Source organism: Corapipo altera, unplaced genomic scaffold (genome assembly GCF_003945725.1).
Source record: "Corapipo altera isolate COAL_440 unplaced genomic scaffold, ASM394572v1 45, whole genome shotgun sequence".
Classification (NCBI taxonomy): Eukaryota; Metazoa; Chordata; class Aves; order Passeriformes; family Pipridae; genus Corapipo; species Corapipo altera.
This window is the reverse complement of record NW_020884877.1, coordinates 14,255,611-14,274,305: the sequence shown is the minus strand read 5'-3', so window position 1 is coordinate 14,274,305 and position 18,695 is coordinate 14,255,611. Positions and strand designations below refer to the sequence as shown.

Genomic DNA, 18,695 nt, shown 5'->3' with positions numbered 1-18,695 from the left:
CTGTTTATTTCACTTTTCCCAACAGTTCAGCAGTCCAGAAATTTGATCTAAAACAAAGAAAACTTTGGCTGCTGGATAGATAAGTAATTTCCTGCAAATCATTCTACAACAGAAATAATTTCTCTAACACTAAAAAAAAACTGTAATGATCTTTAGACTTCATGTCTGTGCTGCCAGTTTTTGGATTTCAATTTTCTGGCCAACAATCTGGAAAAGAAAAGGGAATTACAGAGAAATATGTTCCTGAGTGAACTTCTGCTAACACCTTTAAGAAAGACTTATGAATAAACCACTTGGGCCATCTCCAGATCAGCTAGGAGACATTTGTGGGTAATGAGACATTTGTGGGTAACAATTTAAGAATGTTTAATTCTCCCTGCCTTTCAGCTGGGCGCTATAATCTAAGGATCTCTTGAGGATTACGTGTCTCATCAGATGGCTGTAGGAAGCAGAGACAGAGATGAACTTACAAGTTCCCTACCAATGCCTTGATTTGGCCACAAACCAACAACATATTCTCCTGTGAGTGGGTATATGCCACAAGGATGGTATACCACTCAGAACAGCTCATTCAGAGCTCAGGGAGTGATTCATACAACTGAGAGGACAACAGCTCCCTAGGGTCTATTCTATTGTAATTGGGGCTAAACCAGGCATGCAACTATGTCCAAGGCAATATCCAGTGTTGTTTATTTCTGACTAGGCCCTCTACCAATCCTACCGGTTGGAAGTACAGCTGAATTGCTGAAAGCCACACGTGGCTAAAGAGCAACGCATGGGCCTCCTGAAGCAAGGAAGAACTCAGATATTTCTGACTGACAGCATTTCCCCATGTACTGCATACAAGCAATTGCGCTTTCCTTCAACACCACAGACAACAATTGCACAGATGTAAATACAACCTGTCTGAGCTGCACCACAGTACCCAGAAAGACAATGTGCCACCATTAATGTAGGAAATAGAAAGACTTGAAAAGGAAAAAAAAAGAAACAACTGATTGAGTACCATTAAAAATTACGTTCCAAACTTAAAAAATGGTAACGTGCATGTCTATGACAGCTTTCAAGACTGAAGTCTGTCTAACAATTAATGGTGCTGATGGGCCTGAAAGCTACTGAAGTTTTTTTGCAACAATGACATGGTGTGTCTCATTTCAATCTTGTTCATTATTCAGAAAATAAGTCAACATTTATTTTTATTTGCCATGTGAAAACATACAACAGGTCAGTTTTCAGCCAAATTTTTCTTTATGCTAGCTTTTCCTGAAGGGATTCTTCACTAATCAAATTTTTCTCATTTTGCTCTAGAAATTATTATGCCATTATTTTTGCAGTGGGGTTTTTTCATATTAGTGATAGGAGTTGGCAAGTATGGAATAATTAATAAAGAGAAGATATAGCACAGAACATTCAACATGGCATCTACCTATCCATTTCCGAAACTTTTAATATAACTCCATGTGCACTGTGTACAGGAAGCGTTAGCATAGCAAATACTGCTATGAGCAACAGAACCACGACAAGGTCCTTCCTGAGTCTGTTGAATAATGCTTAATGTGATGAATGAAGGGAAATTAAGGGAATGAAGGGGAAAAGGACAACTGAAAGAACATTTCCCCCTGTACTCAGCACTGGTGAGGCCGCACCTTGAGTACTGCGTTCAGCTCTGGGTCTCTCACTAAAAAGGACATTGAGATGCTGGAGCATGTCCAGCAACAGGCAACAGGTCTCGTTAAAGGTCTAGAAAACATGTCTTATGAGAAGCAGCTAAGGCAACTGGGTTTCTTTAGTCTGGAGGATTTTGGGGGGACCTCATCAGCCAGGGAGGTGGTAGTCTCCCTTGAGGTGTTTAAGAGGTGTCTGAACCTGGGTGATATGGTTTAGGGGTTACAGTGATAGCGCTGGTTTGATGGTTGGACTGGATGATCTTCAAGGTCTCTTCCAACCTCGATGATTCTATGAATCTCTAGTACTAATATCTCAAATACTGTTTATCTTGGAGTTGCCTCAACAGCAATGAGGAGGCTACATTTTGAAGACTGCTATCATTGTATTTTCCTCTCCTTTGCACACCTTAACTACTGAATTCAACAGATTGGTTCATAGGCACTGTAACAGAAACCTCTGCTGTGCCCCACTGCAGAACAGTCCACTTGCAAGAAGAATTCCCCACATCCAAAATCCCTCTCCCTTCTAATCTCTTAAAAACCATATTATGCAAGATCAGAGCGTACTGCCTGTGTCAAAATACCAAACTGCAAGATCTTTCCCCATCACGAGAGCCCTCCTATATCAACAAAACAGAAAAGTCACCACAAAAAATACACTACAGAAAAGCAGCAACAGTAAAAAATATCCCTTTTGGAAATGCCCTAATTTAAAAGACTTACTCTGAACTCACACAGCTAGGAATTTAAATAATAAAGAATTTGCTAAAACCAGATATCTTAAGTTGCTGGCTACAATACCATACACAGAACAAGCATAACGAAGAAGTCAACACTAAACACATACAAACCACACAGGTGATATCCTGAATGGGTTCATTACAAGGAATGGTATTCTTTGCTTTGAAACTTGTTGCTATGTAATCCCAAGTGTCACATTTACCTGCTTTTTCTAAAGGCCTGGATTCCTCACTTACAATTGTTCTCTAGATTATTCTGAACTGCAAAGAGCAGGTTCTGATTTGGCAGAAGGATTTTGGTGGCTTTTCAACACCATCAACATCTACCATTCAATAGCAAACTGTCAGAGCCAGTGTTTCAAAGAAACAAGTAGGTTTGTTAACATAGTCCTGACTGACCATTTTGCACTCTTCATGCTAAAGACAGAGATACTGGAGACCAGGTTTATTGACTAGTTGTCTCTCATAGTCTAAAGTACTGCTCTAAGCATTTAGTCTATTTAGAACACATACTGTAGAACAAATGCATCTTCAGAAAAACTCATTTTTAATGACAGCATCTGATTTGAACATCTGCTACAGTGATGGAATAATCAGAGATACAAAGCCCTCTTTTAAAGTGCTTTTAATAAAGTTTTGTTCCAGACAACTGTCAGTTTTGGCAGCAACTGGATAGTCAACTAACACATCCTCCTCATGTTTCTTGTCATCTCTGACCACTGTAGTCCATGCATGCATAAATGCGACACTAACCTCTCTAAAGTCTCCCAAAAAGCCTTAAACAATCACATCTAGGTCCCATGGAGCTTTCTTTTGGAAAGGAATGATTTATTACACAGTTGTAAGGTCAAAAGCAATAACTTTTCTTTCTTCAGAGTTAAAACCAATGTTCTGGTTAAGAAAAACAACAGTAAATGCATTGTTTCATGACCACATGCTACCAAGTTAGAAGAAAGGTTAAAAGAAAATATGATGGTGCCCCTTTGGGTTGTTTTTGTCAATCAAAAATAAAAAAGTCCTTGTTAGTGTCCCATTGAGCAGTATCAGTGTTGATGTATTATACTGTACTACTCCCACTCTGATCAATAAACAAATACACAATACACAGACAAGTTTATGCTTACTATCGCCCTATAAGGTAAGAAAAGCCTATTTATATTTTACAAAAAGTACCTATCATCTTGGACAAAGTTACACAAGACATCTGTGGCAGAACACTAAAAGACTGCCTGTCTAGGTAGCAAACATCTGCCTTGAACACAACATTATGTCAAGAGAGATAAAAACTAACAGCCTGGGCTGCACATATGCAGGTGACGTGCTGCCTGCCTATCTCTACCAGTTTCCTTTCCATCTATGTAGGGAAATCTGCAGCAATTACTGTTGCTTCCAGACAGCTCTGTAAAAGGTATCCAAACAGAAAGAGAGCAGTAGAATTTGCCCATTTCAGCTGCAAAACCAGATGCTCCCTGTCCCCTTGGGGAAGAGGCAGCAAGCAGGGAGAAGCACATTGCAAGTTCATGGGTCACTTGTGGGCGATGTAGACTTAACAGGTCACAAGATAACACCAGTTTTGTGATACTCTCAAAAACTGCATCCCATGCCGAACAAAAGCTTGCTACATTCCATCCCTCCATTCATTTCCATGATGAAAAGGACTAAAAGCAAGGAGTAGTCCTGAAGAAGAAACATCTATATAGATAGATGCCAGAAAGTACAGCAAATTTCATTTGCTGCATTCAGTTATAAGGAAACAAACTGAGAGCTCTAAACGCCTCAGTCCACGAAATGGCTGTTCTGCAAGAATTTAAAATGGCACAGGCCTTTTGCACATATCAAAAATAAACAGTAGTTTCTGATATCTGAGGAAGGAGTGGAAAAGAAGTTAAAAGCGGAGGTCACCCATAGAGCAGGAAGAGAGCAAGCAATGTCTCTTACCACGGGGCTTTTCGTTCTCACCCTTGCTCCTCAGAAAAAGTAAACTACGAAGGAAGAAATATAAGTTGTGCAGCTTTTCCCCAAATAATTTTTTTAAGTTATCCATAGAGTAGAAAGGCAGCCCAAACCCCCTCAAAAATGTAATAGAATAAATTTATTTTATTTTTCTGAGTTACAATACCAGTCATTTAGTATTTGAAAGCTGTATTTGTGTCAATAGAAGTGTGCTTCAGTTGTTAATTCCCTGAACTTCCTAATCTCCTTAATTCTGTAGCTCCTACTGCCATTTCTACCCCCATGATCTTCAAAATCTCCCAAGCACAGCCAGCCCACTGACCCTCAAGGCAAGTGTTCTCCTCCCCAAAGCACACAGGACATAAATGGCTGACCACAGTACATAAATCTTAACCTACATTGTTCTTGCCGTTACATGGCAAGGAATATGTTACAAATAAGAAATTAAAAAAAAAAAAAAATCCAGAGTCTTTACAAATATATTAATCTATTTCATTCACTACATTGTGATCACCTAAAATTTCAACCTCCATAGAGTTTTAACATCAAACATGCAAACAACCTCATTACACATCTAAGATTAAACTGGAACAGTGAATTCACCACTAATTGTAATCATAAGATTCATTAAATATTTTGGGTTTTGAACTATTTTTTAACCATTTTAAGGAAAAGATATTAACCTCAAATAACACCATCAATTTCCTCCTTTCAAAATAACTGTATGGTTCACTCAGCATAGAAACCACAAAAAAAAATGAAACAGAAATAACTTAGCTAAGAGATTTAGACTCCAGAATCACAAGATCCACCAGAAACCACCACACCACCAGACAGCTCGTGTATCAGGGATCCTGTCCCCTGTGCTGAGCAGACCGTGTCACCTGTGAGATGGCTTCCTCTTGGAGGCACCCTGCCTAGGTGGTGCTCAGAGAATCAGCCACCTAGATACTGTTCCTTAGGGTTTTGTGGGGTTTTTGGTTTTGGTTGTTGTTTTTTTTTAATTTACAACTCAAACAGCAGCCTCTGAACTGACAAGACAATCCAAACTTCACCGCATAGGGGAAGAAACTCATTTCTTTCAAGTCCCCTATAGAGAGGAGCCTCTCAGAATATGACTACACAAATTACACACACACAAAGCTGACTTGCTAATGATTACACCTACATTTTCCTGGGACCTTGCAGCATTGTTCCCATTCTACAGGTAGAGAAAAAGTGAGACTTGTATGAAAGACATGTGAATCAGCAAAAAATCAAATTTAAGGCTACGCGGGGAAAGTATTTCAAACTTTTTACTCCTTCTTTCTACAGCACAGCTACAAAGCCTGTTGATACTAGGAGCATACATTGAATTCAGCTGCAACTTTGAGTACTGAACATTTTTAAAAACTCAGAACCCGCCCGGTTCACACACAAAGAAACATCCTATGTAATCATCTGTCAAAAATTCAGTTTTAGTGTTGCTCAGCATTATCATTAAAGAAATTTGCATTACAGACGTTTCTCCTATGCAGCGTTCATTGCCTAATTTTAAACCAGCTTTCTTTTCTGCTATACTATCACTTTCATTCAAGTTTTAGAAAAAAACAGAAGGAATTCTCACTCCTTTCAACACCGTCCCCTCCTAAGAAGTGTCCATCTTGCTGGCTAAGTGAACCTCATAGAACAAAGTCTGCAATCATATGAATAAAATTTCATAACGTAAACGCAGTTAAAGCCCTGAGGGCAACCAGAAATTGGAAAGAGCAGTTATAAGCCTTTGATACTGCAAACTGAAAACCAAAATAATATTGTCAGGTATATATTCAAAACATACTTCAAGACACCAGTAAAAATACTTCTGTGTAATTAGCATCATGCACCATGTAGAAGCACCTGAACACTCCTAGTACTTATTGCCCTTTCCTTCTTAAAGGATAAGGACGTTATACTGTCTTCTGTGGACCACTGCAAGCATAATTTAAACAAAAACAAGTGTGATTCAACATCCCCTCCCCAAGATGATAGAGCAGGATTTCTCCTTAAAATAGCTCACACCAGAGGCAGGGAAGGACCATGAAATTCCTTGGATGGTTAAAGTGGGTTTCATGGAGCCTACTTCCTGCAGCTGATTTGAGAGAGACAGAACAGACCGTGCTACCAGGAGGCAGCAGCACACCTTACTAACAGCTGACAAATCGAGATGCACATTTAACACAACTTATCCACGCTCCTGACTTTAGGATATTTTCCACGCTCCTGACTTTAGGATATTTTCCGTGTGGTTACACGGAAAATGTTACAGGACTGAATACATCTATCACCAAACCTATGATGGACTTAACAGAGGATCCAGAACCAAACCAGGCTTACCACCATCAGTGAGAAAAGGTAAACAGTCCAAATAAGACCAGGGCCTCTACAGTCAGACACGGCAAAGGCCCTGATGAGTCTCCAGGTGCATGGGGGTACCTGACACACACACACCACACGCCCACCTCAGCCGGCTGCTTTAGTGTCTATCTCAGTGACAAAAACACAACTCAAATTTAAGCACTGCTCAAAGCAACTGAATAAAAACACACCAGCAAGGAGGAAGTTTCACTAACAGCAGTTCCCCAGAAGCACAAGCAGCTGAGTTGGGAGGCCACCCTCCTCATCCTGCCCGTGCCCAGTGGGAGCCACTGCTGCCAGCAGGGTTGACACACACCACGCGCCCGCAGAGGTGGCAGCCACGTCCTTGCGGCTGTTGCATTGCCACAGGAAATATGGACATGTGATAAAGTCTACACACAGGAAAACTTCTAAATACAAGGTAGCAAATGTCAACTGAGTACACCAGGCAGGTTTTGGTGTAACTATTAAAATAAAATCAGTTTAGTCTCTAATGAAACCCTTTATATCCCTAATAGCTAGTCACACCAGTAGTTACTTGAAACACTAATTCACTGCTTTCACATAACAAAATATTGTTCTGCAAGTATACATGCTAACATGGTTATTTACCAAATGAAAAAACTCCTACTAAAAATGTCTTATTTTTTCAGAAATAAACTTTTTCACTCACTACCTTTGGATCACTGACACAACAAACTCAATAGATTCAATGACTCAAAGTATTTCTAATAACCTGTCTTGACTTAAACCTAAGAAGTATGAGGAATTTCCATTACTGAAGACTGAATAAAATACTAACAAAATCTGTTATTTCCCCAAAATTTGGACCATTACCCACAACAATCTTAAAACTAGATTTCAGAATTTTGACACTTGAGATAAACCAACATTCCTCTCCAGTCTCTCCAGACACAAGCACCTGTGGTTGTGAACTCCTAACTGCATGAAGCACTCACCCTTGCTGTCAGCACTACAGGGGGAGAGCTCCCACATGGTGATGTGCCACAGGATACAGGAGGAGAGACTCCTGGGCAGATCCTTGCGCAAGTGTGTCACCCAACACACCTCCAGCGGAAGATGGGAGATCAAATATCCGGCAGGTTCCTGCTCCTACCGCATTGACCCGTTCCCTTTATCTAAGACTGTCCTCCCTCCAGCAATATTAACAGCATGCACAAATAAGAGCTGAGCAGGGGCACCACTGTTTAGAGAAGCAAAGGGGAAGCAGAGGAGCAGGATGAGACTGGAGGTCACCCTTGTGGCCCAGCACCAGTTTCACGAAGGGAAACTGGCAGTGGGAGGAGGCAGGCTGAGTGACCTGATCTAGGAGAGAGCACACACCCACCCAGAGACAGCAGGGATGGTGGCACACTGCCAAATTCTGGAACTTCTGACAGTCACTGGTGCTGCTGCCTCATCACTTGCTTCCCTTAGAACGACAGAATTCCAAAACCACAAGAATAACAACAAAAAAGTAAAAATAGCAGGTTCTTTCCTTTTTTTTTTTTTTCCAAACTTAAAGAAAAAGATTTAAGGAAAACAGCAGGAAGGTAGTGTTAGATGCTGGCAGAGACTGGTGCCTGTTGGTTGCACTTCTCTAGAAGAAAAAAAAACAAGAGAAAGGCTCCAAGAGAACAGCATGTTGTGATTTAGCCAGGAGAACAAATCAGGTCAACTTTCAATTACATGATACAGAGGGGGAAAAAACCCAAAAACCATTGTTATTAAGGTAATTTACTGGAAATTATTTCACTGTCATTGCTTCAATATTTCATACCCAAATTATTATATATGTTGCAAGTATAACAAACAGAGACAAAATACAAGAAATACAATATTAATATATAATCTAATACACAACTAGGCTGTTGTGAACTCTACATGTTTCTGTTCATCTGTTTAAAAGTGGACTGCAATATGAAAAGCTAAAATTCATGATATGGCAAAACTGGCATGATTAATCCAGCTGCCAAATTTTGTAACATCTGCAATAGTCATCAGGTTTAACAAAATTACAAATTTGAAAAAATGAAGCAAGTTTTTAAGAAGTATGTAATATGAAACAACAGAAAATTAGAACATTTTTACTAACAAGCAGTTGAAAACTTTGTGTAAGTTTAGCTTGTTTAAGAGACTGCTATGGGGAATGCAGGGTCCTAACCACAACATTAGTATTCCTAATAACAAAACAGCTCGTCAAGACAACATTTTGTGTATATATAAAAGTGTGCACATGCAGGACACGTAAAATTGCCTCTTCCCCAATATTTAACCACTTGCACGTTCTGGACATGTAAGCATGTATCAAACAAGCAACTGAAAAAATATCATCTATGGATGGAGAATACAAAATACCATCTAACAAGGAGGACCAACATGATACTTGTCTTTCCTAGTTTGAATACTGATGTAACTCCTCTTAGGCATTATTTGTATCACAATCACTTAACAATACAATTTAATTATAAAGAGGCAATATGTAATCTGATAAGTAAATTAAATAAGCAATGAACTTCAAAAAAGCAATCACATACAGAGGCAATACCATGCACAGCAAAAGTGTTTTCAAAATCTCATTTAAAAATTTTAAACCTGCATCTCCAGGAACTGCTTCTATTTGAATCCTATGGTAACTGAAATACTAAAATCCCACTCCTCATAATAATCCTTCATAATACTGAAAAAAAAGGTACTATAACAACAATTACTCTACATTATTTGAAGTTAAAGTCTGTAGAAAACTTACAAGAAAGCCTCTTATTATAGTTCAGTACTGTGAATAAAACTACTGAAACTAAAATGCAACATTAGTAATCAAAAAGTTTTTAAAACATGTATCAAAGACATAGCAACCTCTCCCAAACAGCCACCAGTTCAAGGAATAACTGATTTGCAAAAAAACACCCCCCAAAAAAACAAAAACAAAACAAACAAACAAACAAACAAAATCTAGTAATACTGACAAAACTACTCTTTATAATCACCATTATCATAGTTAAAAAAATCACTTTAAGAAGATAATCACACTCCCTAGATATCACCACTCTTGGATATTCTACTGATGTTGAAATGAATATTATTAATAATGTGCGGATTTTATTTTCAATTGCTTTATAATGAAACTATCAACTTATTAAAGGACATTACTTTTCTCACCACTTTTACTAGGAATAACCTAAGAAATAACAAAGGCTATAACGTCCCTGAGGACAAAACTAGCCAGAAAGAGGGCATTAGTGTGCACACATTAAAAAATTGGCTAAAGTACTGCTGCAAAATTTAGGACAAAACGTGGAACCTACGTGAGAACGAGTATTAACTACAAAAACCAGTATTTACCAAATACAGCTATGCAGTGTACCGGTCTGATTAGTCTAAGCCACAGGAGTGAAAAAAAGAAGTATCACAAATCCTACTTGTAGCATCATCTGAATCTGTCTCCATAGAATCAAGAGGCCAATGAGTTCCGCAGTGGAGAACAGAAATGGGAAATATCTCTGCTGTTAAATCTACATGATCCCAAGGGCATCAGAGACCCAGAGACTGAAGATCAGCATCTAAATTATATTCTTTCAGACTTGCAGGACTTATGAAAAGTAACTTATATATTTATTTGTAGCATTACTTTCCAATTTGTTGCCCTTAAGCATATAGTTTAGAAGTTCTATTACTTATAAAAAAGAAAAAAAACTTGCAATCCACCAAAAGCTACAGCTGCAAGACACGGTGATTGAAGTATCTAAATGCTTTCAGCTCAAGGTACAGATGAAAATTAAACAGCCAAAAGGTTGGGTGCATCATAAAACAGATTTTTCTAAAAGCATCAGGATTTCCTGTTATTCCTCAAAAAATTTTTTTTTTTCTTATTTTTCTCTTACAAGTATAGATCTATTAGAAGTCCATAGAAAGGGAATCTAGTACTCGCCAATTCCCCAAATAATTATGGTCAGGCTTTATTTCCTGTAAAAGGCACTTGAGTTTCTTACCATCATCCTCATTTCTTAAAATCTGAAGTACAGAGTGCTTTGTTCTTAAGGACATTATAAAGAAAGCACTGTAGCCTTTAAGTTTCCACCCACCTAAAACTGTGCAGATATGATCAGGCAAGATACATTGCTTAATGCTCCTGCTGACACCTCTCAGCAAGCAGAGGTGGTCCTAGGGAATACCAACCTCCTCTCTGATGTTCTGTTTCACGTAAAAGCTCCAGTAAATTAACTTTCCCACTCTAAATTGACCAGATTCCCATCACAGTCGTGTAGCCACTCAACAACCCCTAGCTTTCCCTCTAAATCCTTGGAGGACACTGTCAGCCTCGGAGCCTCTCCAGCTAAAGCTATCGAGCACAGGGTGGATAATTTTTCTTATTTGTGTATTTTAAAAATACGCTCCAGCATTAAATGTTTAAGCTAAGCTTGGAGCGATAAGAATCTACAGTGAGGTTTAAAGTTTATGATCTATTAAATTCGTACAAGGGAAAAACACATCCAAACGTTATAAACTTTAATGCTCTGCTGGCAGCCAAACCATCACATCATGGGAAGCTGCTGGTGAGCCGCCTGAATCAGAGTTCTGAAGCACTCAGTCAGCTTTCACCAGCAACTACTTCTGCCATTTTCATTTGTTCAACCATTTCAACAGTTGGTTCAGAACTGCTAAAGAGCAACTGGAAGGAGGAAAGGCTGGCTTTCTTTTCCAAATGATGAACAAGAAGGAATGGTGACTGGATTTGATCTATTAACTCCAAATCTCACAAGGCACAGCGACCAGAAAAAAAATGACTCATTTTACAAACAACAGACAATTCTACTTAATCTGGTTTAAATGCAAAACACATTTGGATATATTTGTTTCTTCTATGTATGTAGCACAATTAGGATTCATTTTACTTAGCTAACAAAGTAAGCTAAAAGCTGTCTAAAGCATGGGGAATTATGTTTCTTAAACATTAAGAATCTAAGCTGCATAACTACCTAAATAAATGCATATAGATGTGTATCCTCCCACCTAGCAAGAGGTATGATCAAATTAGACCAATTAGAATCAACTTTTCTTTAGGAAAAATAATTAAGCACAAATGCAAAATAAAATTAAAAACAATTATTTAATCAGGGTTTCCTGTTCACTGATTTAAGTCATGATTAAAATTAGTAATATAGTCACTCTGATTTCAGTCAATCCCTCCAGCACGGACCGACCCCAAAGGCTCGCACAGTCCCAGCCTTCCCCCAGCATCTTCAGCATGTCCAACCTCATTTAGGACCTTCTGCTCCATTCTTCTGAGACTAAGTTTGACTGAGGTGGATTAAAGCTTACAAGCTTTAATGTTCCTGCCACCTACCACATCCTCACCAGGGAAAGGCTGGTTGCCAGGACTTTTCTGTTGGCATATCCCAGCATTCTGCTCAGGAATGAAAGAAAGGAGTAAGACCTCCAGAGAGAAAGAAAGTGACTGGGAAGGAAAGTAGACCCTTACTTCCTATCCCATCTCAATAAGGATGGAGTCATGATGATAGGAAATGTAGGATCCAAAATACCTTCTGATACTCGCTAACACTTCCCTACTGCTATAGAACTCGATCATTAAGTACTGAACCTAAAGTGATAAAGTGCAGTACTCCTTCCTTGTTATCTTCAGCTACTATTAGGAGTTTTCCACTTGCAAGCCCTCATGAAAAAACTGGGTTCTATTATGGCAGCCAGCTTCTGTTTAACTGCTCTCCAACGATCACAACTGAAGTACTGGCATTCTCAACAGAAACCCTGACCACTCTTCTTGCCCTATCCACCTTAATATCCACTCAGAGCAACCCGGCAAACTAAATTTCCTTTTTCCTATTTTACAGCTGAAACACACCAAGCCAAACAGAAGGAAGTTCATAAATACAAAGCTTTTCTTCCTCCCACTTGTGTGCTTTTATGCTTTTTAGCTACAGTTCAGGAAATACTCTACTTCATAAACACAGTTTACTAACTTCAGCATTTTTTCTTGTGTAAAAATCTCAGCATGGGAGCAAAAAATTTAGTATGGGAGTAAACTGCAAGTACTACTTCAAAACACAACCTTATACCAAGAATACAAAAAGTATAAAGGATTATTTAAGCTTGTCATATTTCCATAATCTCAATTCTTAAGGTAGCAAAATTCTATAGAATATATATATGATGCATATATAAAGTAGTCTTTCTCAGGAGTCCCAACACTATTTTGCAATTGTTTAGGATTACTAGGCTCTAAGAAAATCCAAAGAAATGTCAAGACTAAAGACTAATTGCAGACCACAGTTATTACTAATAAGCAAGTTTACTTCAGCTTGATTAAGAAAAAAAATTACTTGCTGAAACAAAAAGCAAACAAGAAGAAAACATATAGGGGAAAAAAAGAATGAGAGAAATAGCAAGTTTTTTATTTGAATGGAGATAATAATAAATAAATATAGCCTGTCCTTGAAGATACCAATTCTCTCTCCATTTAAAATGGAATAGGTTAATGGGAAATTTCATTCTAGGCAGCTTAAAACAGAATTAAAACAAAACAATCAGCCAAGTACTAATTTGCTCTATTCGCTACAGCACTGCCTTACAGAAAACCAGATTCAAACAAGGATCCATATTAAAAAAGGTCATCTTTTCCCATTTCTCATTTGGACATGCTACAAGATCTTGTAAGAATCTGGCATAAGCATCAGCTTATCATGAGAAACTCATCTTCAAGAGAGGCAGAAGCTAGAATTTCTGTGTATCACTAGCAGCACAACATTAGGTCTCACACAACATGCAACATGCTACAGCCAGCCTAAATAACCTTTTATGATTGCTTTGCTCATTCTGAGTAAAAATATACCACCATTTTTAAATTGAAAGTGTTCCCATTCTTGTCTGCTCCCCTATAAACTGGCCAAATTCATAAAATGTTCAATCTACAGTTGAAAGATAAAAAACAACTTACTAAGAACTTACTCATAAAGCAAATAAAGCAGCTGCAGTTTTATACTACAACTAAACAACAGAAAACAACAACCCTGGAAGTTTTAATAAGGTTCAGGTAGCTTTCATGTCCATGGACTAATACACTGTACATAGCATAGGGGACATAACCTGACACCTAGAAACATTTTCTAGACTGAAAACTTAAGGAGGAAATAAACTGTACCTTTATGCTCAGACAGACAACCACCATCCCAATTTAGGTAACAATAAATACAAATATGAGACATTTATCAAACTTTAGGAAAAAAAATGTTAGCAACAAAATTTGCTATACTTACAACATTAGTTCCTCAAAGACTGTCAAATACATGTCATAAGTTTATTTACCACTTTGCCATCATATATCAATTTGGGTTCAAATTTGAAAACTGAAATTAGCATTCCTGTTGCAGTAATTCAAAGTTCTACTTGGCATTCTATTTTGCTTTTAATGAAGCGCTGAAAGCCAACAGCACACACAAAAAATAATTTACAAAGCATTATGCTTGATTGCCAGATACTACAGCACTGCCCAGTGAGCCAATCGTGTCCTGAGCTGCATCAAAACAGTGTGGCCAACAGGTTGAAGGAGGTGATTCTGCCCCTCTACTCCACTCTGTTGAGACCCTACCTGGAGAGCTGTGTTCAGCTCAGGGGCCTCAACATAAGGATGTGGATCTGCTGGAGGAGTCCAGAGGAAGGCCACAAAGATGCTGAGAGGGCTGGAGCACCTCTACTATGAAGACAGGCTGAAAGAGTTGGGGCTGTTCAACCTGCAGAAGAGAAAGCTCTGGGGACACCTTAGAGTAGCCCTCCAGGACCTTAAGGGGCCAACAAGAAAGCTGGACAGAGACATTTTACACGAGTATGGAGGGACAGGACAAGAGACAATGGCTTTAAACTGAAAGTAGGTTTAGATCAGATATTAGGAAGAAATTATTTACTGTGAGAGTGGTGAGACTCTGGAACAGGCTGACCCTCTGGTAATTGTGGCTGCCCCATCTCTGAAGTGTTCAAGGCCAGGCTGGACAGGGCTTTGAGCAACCTGGTCTAGTGGAAGGTGTCCCTGCCCGTGGCAGAGGGGTTGGAACTAGGTGACCTTTACAGTCCCTAAACCCATCTGTGAAATCTCTTCTGACTCTGCCTTGTCAGCAATGGCCTGAACATTCCCCGTTTAAGAAACAGCACTTTCCAGCTATGTGCTTTGATGTTTTTAGTTACACACATAAAGCAGACAAAAGTCAAGAAACTTCAAACAGGAAGTTGAGTGACTGCAATTACGTGAACTATGGCACAAGATTTATCTACAGAATCAAACATACAGGTATGTAAAATATACTGCATAACAGTCCTCCTAAATTCCTGATAGCATCTATTGCAGACTCTTGAATAAGTGACCACATATACCACAAATAAGTCATAGGCATGTACAACAATTGACAGAATGACAGGCATTTAGAAGCTATACTAAAATGCAAACAAGAGACAGTTCTTATACAATAAAAGTGTACAGATATTATTGTGCTCAAGTCCATCACAGTGCTTTCATTTTAAAACCTTAAAACATATATTCAAATCAATACAGCTAAGTAATAATGCCACTCTAAGTAAAGACACAGAAGATAACATCCAATAGAAAACATTGCTGCAACGCTGCAGCGCATTTTAAAAGACTGAAATATTTCTAAAATATTATTTTCTCTGTTTTCCCCCATGTTTTCCAAGTAGTCTCTTTTGATATGGGCACAGCATTGCAATTATTTTTTTCAAATAACTTTGTGCAATAGTTACATATATGTGAGCTTTTCTTTTTGCTTTTTCCTTATGACATATTCAGGGAATATTTTTAGGACATCCTAAATCAGGGTGCTGGGGGTTTCTGTTCTTAATAAACCAGAACCTTTAAATGTCCATATGAGACAGGTGGGCTCATACCAAACCTTCATAGTGGATCACAGGTGAGGTCAAATTAACCACGGCACACACGATACACTCAGTGAAGGCCTGCATATCTGAAGGCAATATGAACATAACTCTCACAAAAGCCAACCAAAGGGATTTGAATCCACAAATGAGAAGGCCAGGCCGGATGACAAGCTCTGCCCAAGCACCAAACGTGCTGTATCTGTAAATATTACCCACTCAAAACAGGCCCAGGTTTTGAGGCATTAGCAGTGATGCAGCTGATCCAGCATGGGCCGGCAGCCCTGCGCACTGCTCCAAAACTCATAACCTCCACTAACATCACAAGGTGTCACAAGTTCAGAATTGATGATGGCACAGGCTCCTATAAACACACTGCACTGCAAATTTTGCACGCTTATTAGTTTGATCCAATATCATTCTTTCACATACACAAGTCAGTGTCTATGAACATACTGACGTGTTTATATTTCAGAGCCTACTGCTTTCAGGCAAGACACTTAACTGTAAAATGTACATACATAAAGTAAGCTGTGCTGATAACATCCCACGAGCATGAACGCAAAACATAAACCCAAGCATGGCTGGCAGCTTTTGCTGATTTTCAAACAGAGCTACCTAGTGAGAACATACAAGTAATGTGACCCAGGAATACCGTGCAAATACAGCACATTATAGTACCAAGCAAACACCAAGGTTTTAATCACTCTGGAACCCCTGAACCTGTATCAGAGGATGTAAATTACGGTACCCAGAAAAACACAACAGCATGAGCCATAAGAAAGAAAACTGTAAAAAGCATCATCATCATCACATTAAAAATTTATTTCACAAAAAAATGTTCTTCCTCGTCTAAACAGAGGTAGTCATGGATCACCATTTTTTGTTAAAATAAACAGATACGTAATTTATGTTGCAATAGTAATTTCAAGCTTGTACAGGAAGTATTTGAATACACCCAAAAATATCCTATGTATACATATTATATGCATGCATATTCATAACAAGAGTTGCAACACCAAAGAAATCTACTCTCAATAAACTTAAAACTACGAATTTGGCTGGTGGTTGTCATTTTTCTAAGAGCTTCAGTTTCACAGAGAAGACAAGCACAAAATGCCTGCCACTTTACTCAGCATCTTTAACATATACCGTAATTCCTTCCCAGGTATTTTCTAGAGCATTTCATGTCAATCTACCTGCAGGAGCGTGTGCAAAAGTGACACCGAGTGATACAAGTCTGACAACTACTGGTGTGGAAAATGGGAGAAACCGGACCGCATTATACGTTTTCAGGATGTCGAATCCCTGTTACCACGTCCTTACATCGCTTATCAACCTAAAAAACCCCCAACAAAACCCAAAAAGCAAGCAAGCAAGCGGCTACAGGAAGACCTGAAAAACAAAGACTCCCCGTCTTTGCTATTATTTCTATTTTAAGTTAGCAAGTTTCCTGCTTGGGCAATGACGTTTTGCAGATGCTGCAAGAAACGCTACACGGTAATCATTAAACTGGGGCAAATCAAGTAAAATTATACAACTGCTCGGTATGCAAATATCTGTGCATAAAAGTTCTCCTCCGCCACTAACCGGCGTTCAGCAAGTAGTTATTTTAGCTAAAAGAGCGCCGAGCAATTCACTAGCTGTATAACTGCTACATCTTGTGGCAACACATTTCAACACAAGGAGGAAAAGCAGACAATACCCGAAAGGGAACAGCGAAGGGACTTGTTTGCTCATAACCTTCATACAGATATTCCCTGCAAACACCCACAACACCCTGCTGTCGCTGTCGGTGTAACACAAGAGGGGAGGAGCAGGGGAGGGAGGAGAAAAATATTATCATCGAAGGCGTGATGGAGGACAGGAGAAAGTTGCAGTCATTCCGTGGCGGCCGCAAGGCGCCCTGTCACTTCTGGCCGCAAAACCGGCCGCCCCCGAGGGCGACTTCCCCACGGGGACGAACCTCCGGTGTCGGCCCCTCTCTCCTTCCCACCTCCATGATGCCAAAAGTGCCCGACTCCCTCCAGCGACAACAGCCGCATCCTCCGGCGCAGCACTTCTACTTGGCCGCTGGCGGAGGGGAGCCTATTTCGGGGAGGACGCGGCGAGCGGCCGCCCGAGCCGGGAGCGGCGGCGGCCGGCCCGGGAACGGAGGGAGCGCGGCCGGTCCCGCTGCGCGGCCCGGCGCGGGGGGGAACAACGAGGCGCCGCCGCGCTGACGAGCGGGCGGGGACGGCGGGGCCCCCTCGCCCAGCGCCCGAGGCTCCGCTCACCGCCGCCGGGCCCAGCGCTGACCCCGCACCGCCACCGGGGGTACCGACCTCTCTCGCCGCCGCTCCCCGCCAGCCCGGGACCGACCTCCGGCGGCGGCCACCGGGCCCCTCCCCGAGAACCGGGCCCCCCGCGCGGCCCCGCGGCGCGCTCGTTACCTTCCTTGGGCGCCTTGCCGGGCGGCGCGCCGTGCAGCTGGGAGGCCGCCGCTGCCGCGGAGCAGCCCTGCAGGCTCGGTGGGGACGTGGAGAGCCGGGACCAAGATGGCGGCCCCTCCAAACTTCCACTGCTACTTTGGACACTCATCAAGCTACTTTCCTGGAGCCCGGCAGCCGCCGGGGGCGGCGGGGGAGGCGGCGCGGCGGGGGGACACCCAGCGCCGCGCTCATGGCCGGGGGGCCGGCCCGACACCGGCGCGGGGAGGCCGCCGGCAGGGAGCGAGCTCCGGAGGCAGGCGGGGCGCGGGAGAGACGGGGCGCGGGGCCAGCTCAACCTGCCCGCACCTCTGCACTGCGTCGCCGCCGCCGCCGCCGAGCAGCCGCCTGTGTCTGAGGCCAACCTTCCCCGCCGCCGCCGCTGCCGCCGGGGAGGGGAGGGGAGGGCGCAGGCGGGGAGGGGTCATGCGCAAACACGATCGCGAGCCGAGCGAGCGCCGCGCTCCGCCGGCGCCCAGCCGAGCCGGAGCCGCCCAGGGGCGGCGGGAGGGGAGCGGCGCCCGCCGCGCACGCACCTGCCCCCGGCCCCGCTGAGCGGCGCGGCCCTAGCGCGCCGGCGGGCCCTGTCCCCGCTC

At 41.4% G+C, this 18,695-nt stretch overlaps 1 protein-coding gene across 2 annotated transcripts in view; it reads right to left on the bottom strand.

The window, feature by feature from the left end:
• TLK1 (tousled like kinase 1) overlaps positions 1-18,423 on the bottom strand; it is a 68,230-nt gene extending 49,807 nt beyond the window's left edge. Inside the window, exon 1 of one of the 2 annotated variants that reach the window (XM_027637106.1) lies at positions 18,064-18,423. In XM_027637106.1, the coding sequence (XP_027492907.1) occupies positions 18,064-18,211 (148 nt within the window). In that variant the 5' untranslated portion in view covers positions 18,212-18,423. Of the gene's footprint in view, positions 1-12,276; positions 12,383-18,063 lie in introns of those variants that run through there. The other variant, XM_027637107.1, reaches the window with a different exon arrangement.
• Positions 18,424-18,695: the final 272 nt, after the last annotated feature.